At 37.2% G+C, this 6,845-nt stretch overlaps 1 protein-coding gene across 1 annotated transcript; it reads right to left on the reverse strand.

Annotated features, from left to right (window-relative positions):
* Positions 1 to 937: 937 nt before the first annotated feature.
* LOC148295406 (protein DJ-1 homolog D-like) lies at positions 938 to 6,845 on the reverse strand. Its single transcript, XM_088250144.1, has 3 exons — positions 6,783 to 6,845; positions 3,740 to 3,916; positions 938 to 1,126 (listed from the first exon to the last, which is right to left on the reverse strand). Exons 1-3 carry the CDS (start codon positions 6,843 to 6,845, stop codon positions 938 to 940), a joined length of 429 nt encoding a protein of 142 aa, XP_088106270.1.

A 6,845-nucleotide genomic window follows, 5' to 3' on the forward strand; every position in this document is an offset into this window, starting at 1 on the left:
ATGGCAAGCACGTGGAGCTGGTGGATCCAAATGAATACAAACCAGAAGATGTAAAGAAGATTATAGAAATTGCTATGATGTGCACTCAACCATCAGCTGCACAAAGGCCTACAATGTCTGAAGTTGTAGTTCTACTTAAAAGCACTAGCTCCTTGGAGAATAGGGCGCTCACTAGGCCTGTTTTTGTTGATTCTGATAAGAGAGTGAAGGGAGACACATCAACCTCTACTGATCTAACGCCACTGTATCGGTTTCTCAAGTTTCAGGTCGCTAAGTGCTAATTAAAGCAGTATATTTCAACTCTTGTACATAAAATTTGGGAGTTTTCCTTTGGATGTTTAGTTTCAAAGCAAAGATGTTTCTTTTCTGTCAACAGTGATTTCACAATCCTTTTTCTTCGTTTGAATTCCTCTTGGTTTTTCATGTAAAGCACAAATGCTAGTTTTCCTTTGGAGCCAAACATTTGATGTGCTTTAAATCTTTAGTATTCAATAATACTGCATAACTGTTGATATTTACATGAATGGTTCATAAAATTGAAGTGGAGAAGAAACTATCTTAAGAGTTGAGAATGAGTTTGGGTGGCTTGAGTGAAAACACTTTATCCATCAACACAAGGAGATGGTGAAGGCATCTTATTATGGTGGGATCATTTGCATCCTCCAGAGCCTTTCTTTTTCGAAATAAGTATAGATTTTAATCATTAAACTAGGAATTTAAACGCTAGATCTGAAAGCAGATTCAAGGATTTCCATAAAAATCATAATCAACATTACGTAGTTACAAACATACAAGTTCCATCGACAATTGGTACATATATAGCAGAATCAGAGCATCATTGTTCCCTCACAGATACACACATCACCTTAACATATGCTCTTCTTCTTTTATTGAATTACATATATTAATTGGAAGCAGCTGACCTGGTAAAGGGTGCTTAGAATGATACTCGAATATCAAGCAATGTCATCAACTGAGAAATAAGCTCTGGTTGGCCATGCCACGCTGCTGCGGTAACCAGATTTCCATCAGTGACACAAAGATCTATTGGATCCTCTTCCACAAACGTTCCCCCTGACGAAACCACACGAGCCTTAAACCCTGGGTATCCAGTGCATTTCTTCCCCTGAAATATAACCAATTAATCCAATTATGACATGCTCCAATTTACAGCTAAATTTTTTTAATTTCGGGTTTCAGACTTTCAGTCAATCGCAGAGTTCCAAAAATCCGCCTAGGTGGGTGGCTAGGCGGCTAGGCGGGCGCTAGGCCGCTAGGCGGGAGCTAGGCGGGCGCTAGGCGGCTAGGCGGCTGGGCGGGCCTCCTAGGCGGGTTGGGTCTTTTTTCGGTGCCGAACCCGGAGGATGAAGCTGCCGAAACCGAAGAAATCGAAGCTTGAGTTAATGGAGAAGCGGAATGGCTATGACTGCGATCCGTCCTCTGCGAGGTGAAAGCTTCGTGCTCGTTTCGAATATATTTAAAGGGTCTAGCCGAACGGCTATACCTTTAAAATGTTCAAATGTATTTAGAAAGTACAGCCCCACGGCTATACGGTTTAAATATACAATTTTGTCATATCATTTTAGGGTTTAGGGCTAAAACACCACTTTAGCCCATTGGTCTACAGCTATTTCTTCTTTTTTTTTTTTTATACAAGCAATATTGGGGAATGATAATTTAAATTCTTTCCGATACCTTCCATTCAAATCAGTAAAATGTTGCTACTGGGGTGTGGATGAGGGTGAGGGTGAGGGTGAGGGTGACCTAGCTAGCAGAAGGGAGTCTGCATGGTTCAATTCCCCAAGTCTTCTCCGCGTAGTCTCGGATTGTTCTGTCGCTGCTAAATCTTCCCGACCCGGTTGTGCTAAGGATGCTCATCTGAGTCCACTTATTTGGATCCGCAAATGATTTATCAGCAGCAGCCTATAGTCATATAGATTCAAATCCCACGCACCATAGTAAGTTATACAACACCAAACTCAAAATGCATATATATGCTTTGGGTTGGGATTGCAAAGTAAACAAAAATAATTACCTGAGCCTCTAAATAGCTCTCAAAATCATAACCAAGCAAATAGAAGTCTTTACCACCGTCCACAGTATCACATAGAGATTGAAAATAGTCTTTGCGATTGCAAGCTCCGTCCTTTGCGAGTGCAAGCTTCGTGTTTGTTTGAAATATATTTAAAGCGTATAGCCGTGCAGCTATAAGTTTAAAATATTTGAATATATTTAAAAAGTATCGCCGCTCGGCTATACGTCATTTAAAAATTTAAATTTTTTGAATGTGGTTCAGAGAGTTGTCATGTTGAAGTTCTATGAGATGCAATGCAGGTCTCAGTTTCACATCAAAGGAGTTCAAGGATCTCTCCAAGTTATTGTTAAAGCATCATCAATCTTTGAGTTTGAAGTTCTTTCTATTCTCTCTGAGTTTGAAAGTGTACTCCATTTCTTATAGTACCTATCAACTGTTGAAATGTATTGCATTTTAGTTGTGTTTGAGTCTTGTTGTTTCTCTGTCTCTAGTTGTCTAATTAATATACCAAAATCATGAAAATCAAGTTTAGTATTGTTCTAAAATTTAGTCAATCTTCTACATGCTGCGTGTCTCATTTGAAAGACAAGTTTTCTGCATTACAGTACATAACTTCTGACTCTTATATTATCTCACAAATGTTCATGCACGAACTGGCAAGCTTGCTCATCAACACCCACAACAGAACATACATTTAAATTTACGATCAACTACATAGATAGTGAGTTATAGAACAAATAAATCCACAAATTATCTGTATTGTCTTTTTGGTTAAACATGTTTAACTTCCCACACAAAATTAATTTTACTCTAGCATTTTAGTTGATGTTAAAAAGCATAAGAAGTTAAAATTTTATGGAATCTACATTATATATGTATATCTACCACGGAAATGCTATAATGAGGGATTGTAGGCGAGGGGTTCAATACCACTATCCAATAATATAAAGGAAATTCTGAACTTAAACTTTTTTAATGATTGGATGGTTGGATGGTTGGATTGAACCCCTCACTCAAAACCCCACACTGACATCCCCCTCATTGTAGCAGCTCCCATATCTACCATATCATGCTTGGACTTTAAATTCCAAAATTTATAATCTCAATTTTGTTATATGATTTTGGATTGTTATTGAGGATTTTGCATCCTTGTTTGTAATAGAGATGGCACCTAATTAGCACAAAACCAGCAACTCCAATATCTGTGATTTAGTTTTCCTTTATTGTGATATTGTAATCCCATGTAATTATAGGTAATTCTAACCAAATAGGAATGTACTTGGAGACCAAGTACCCACCACTTGTATAAATATTCTAGTTCTATGTGAAAACAAATCATATCCAATTTCAAACCTAAGTGAATCTCTGACAGTTTGTATGCCTAACTTTATATTATTGTTTCTGCATTTTGTACACTTTCAACTCATTTAGTTTCGAAATAAGGATAGATTTTAATCATTAAACTAGGAATGTAAACGCTAGATCTGAAAGCAGATTCAAGGATTTACATAAAAATCATAATCAACATTACGTAGTTACAAACATACAAGTTCCAACCACAATTGGTACATATACAACAGAATCAGAGCATCATTGTTCCCTCACAGATACACACATCACCTTAACATATGCTCTTCTTCTTTTATTGAATTACATATATTAATTGGAAGCAGCTGACCTGGTAAAGGGTGCTTAGAATGATACTCGAATATCAAGCAATGTCATCAACTGAGAAATAAGCTCTGGTTGGCCATGCCACGCTGCTGCGGTAACCAGATTTCCATCAGTGACACAAAGATCTATTGGATCCGCTTCCACAAACGTTCCCCCTGACGAAACCACACGAGCCTTAAACCCTGGGTATCCAGTGCACTTCTTCCCCTGAAATATTTCCAATTAATCCAATTATGACATCCTTAAATTTACAGCTAAATTTTTTTAATTTCGGGTTTCAGACTTTCAGTCAATCACAGGGTTCCAAAAATCGGCCTAGGCGGGCGCTAGGCGGGTGGCTAGGCGGCTAGGCGGGAGCTAGGCGGCTAGGCGGGAGCTAGGCGGGCGCTAGGCGGCTAGGCGGCTGGGCGGGCCTCCTAGGCGGGTTGGATCTTTTTTCGGTGCCGAATCAGGAGGATGAAGCTGCCGAAACCGAAGAAATCGAAGCTTGAGTTGATGGAGAAGCGGAATGGCTGTGACTGCTATCCGTCCTTTGAGAGGTGCACGCTTCGTGGTCGTTTTGAATATATTTAAAGAGTATAGCCGGTCGGCTATACTCTTAAAATATTCGAATATATTAGTATTTAAAGAGTATAGCCGAACGGCAATACTTTTAAAATGTTCGAATGTATTTAGAAAGTCCAGCCGCGCGGCTATACTGTTTAAATATACAATTTTGTCATATCCTTTTAGGGTTTAGGGCTAAAACACCACTTTAGCCCATTGGTCTACAGCTATTTCTTCATTTTTTTTTTTTTTTTATACAAGCAATATTGGAGAATGAGAATTTAAATTCTTTCCGATACCTTCCATTCAAATCTGTAAAATGTTGCTACTGGGGTGTGGATGAGGGTGAGGGTGAGGGTGAGGGTGACCTAGCCATCATAAGGGAGTGTGCATGGTTCAATTCCCCAAGTCTTCTCCGTGTAGTCTCGGATTGTTCTGTCGTTGCTAAATCTCCCCGACCCGGCTGTGCTAAGGATGCTCATCTGAGTCCACTTATTTGGATCCGCAAATGCTTTATCAACAGCAGCCTATAGTCATATAGATTCAAATCCCACGCACCATAGTAAGTTATACAACACCAAACTCAAAATGCATATATATGCTTTGGGTTGGGATTGCCAAGTAAACAGAAATAATTACCTGAGCCTATAAATAGCTCTCAAAATCATAACCAAGCAACTAGAAGTCTTTACCACCGTCCACAGTATCACATAGAAATTGAAAATAGTCTTTGCAATTGCAAGCTCCGTCCTTTGCGAGTGCAAGCTTCGTGTCTGTTTGAAATATATTTAAAGAGTATAGCCGCTTGGCTATAAGTTGTAAATATTCGAATATATTTAAAGAGTATAGCCGCTCGGCTATACGTCTTTTAAAAATTTTAAAATTTTGAATGTGGTTCAGAGAGTTGTCATGTTGAAGTTCTATGAGATGCAATGCAGGTCTCAGTTTCACATCAAAGGAGTTCAAGGATCTCTCCAAGTGATTGTTAAAGCATCATCAATCTTTGAGTTTGAAGTTCTTTCTATTCTCTCTGAGTTTGAAAGTGTACTCCATTTCTTATAGTACCTATCAACTGTTGAAATGTAAGCATGACACTATGTATCCATACTTTATAGTGTGTGGATTGGGTGTAATAAGCTGGTTCTGTTTTTAATGGTGTATTGCATGTTAGTTGTGTTTAAGTCTTCTTGTTTCTCTGTCTCTCGTTGTCTAATTAATATACCAAAATCACAAAAATCAAGTTTAGTATTAATCTAAAATTTAGTCCATCTTCTACATGCTGCGTGTCTCATTTTGATGAGCACATAAACTATCACATTTATTATCCCTAAATATATTTGTTAGTAATTGATTTTCTTACAATTTTAGTTAATTAGGTTTGTTTTTCACTTTTGCACTTGCTTACATACCCATTACATAATTGATGATGATTTCATTATTTTATCTTAAGGTTGAAGAAGATCATTGGATGCTAGTAGGCAAATGGGTGCAACACTTAACCAAAAGAAAGGATTGAATAACAAAAGCAAGTAGAAGTGGAGCATCAATTGAAGAAAAGAAGAAATATTAAGATGAGGGTTACGGTTGTGCATTGAAAAAGATGAAGAATTTGGAGAATGGAGTCATCAACACTATGGAATAAGTAATGGAAGCAAATTGGCAATTGGTTTGATGGCAAGTGGAATACATATTAAATTCATGAATGGAGGGATTTAATGAATTTAGAATTGCTCCCATTTTCCTATAAATAGGAGGAGCTATGGCATTGTAAAATCACACCAAGCTCCACAACTCTTGAGCTTTCTCTCTTCCCTCCATCTTTCTAAGTTTTAATTTCTGTTTTTAGTTTTATTTTATTATGGGGAACTAACTCCCTAGCTAAGGCTAGGGAGAAAGCTTTTAATATAAGTGTGTAATTTTTATTAGTTTGATCCAAACTTAAGCTTTAATGTGAATTTGTAGTTTTTGTTCAAATGGAATTTGTAGTTTTATTTTTAATTAATTGATGGATGTTTGATAATCTATTTCATGGGTTCAATCATGTTTTTCCCATTGTGTAGTAAAAACTTTCATGCTTTTAAAAGAGAAGAGAATTACCAAAGATTAATAGAATTTTGATGAAGATTATTTTTTGATAGTTTGTTGCCAATGGTACAAGTTATGCTTAGAATACTTCTAAAGGAAATTAAAAAGGGCTTTAATTATTTTGAACAACTACAAAGGAAAATATTTTGTGGATCAAATTATTAAGAGTTGCATGCTTATGTTAAAAGTGGAAACCCAATGCCTTAGTGTTTTAATCAATTAAATTTTCTCTAAATCAAATCTTGCATAAATCAACCTCTCAATCATACTTGTTCTTTTTCATCTCTGTTATTTTCTTTACACTGCTCTCTGTGGATACGACACTCGGATTTCCGAGCTACACTGCTATACGACACCTCCTTTGGGTTTTGCAAAGTGGTCCGAACAAATTTGAAAGACAAGTTTCTGCATTACAGTACATACCTTCTGACTCTTATATTACCTCACAAATGCTCATGCACGAACTGGCAAGCTTGCTCATCAACACCCACAACAGAATGTACAT

Source organism: Prunus avium, chromosome 3, assembly GCF_965620075.1.
Source record: "Prunus avium chromosome 3, drPruAviu1.hap1.1, whole genome shotgun sequence".
In the NCBI taxonomy this organism is placed as follows: Eukaryota; Viridiplantae; Streptophyta; class Magnoliopsida; order Rosales; family Rosaceae; genus Prunus; species Prunus avium.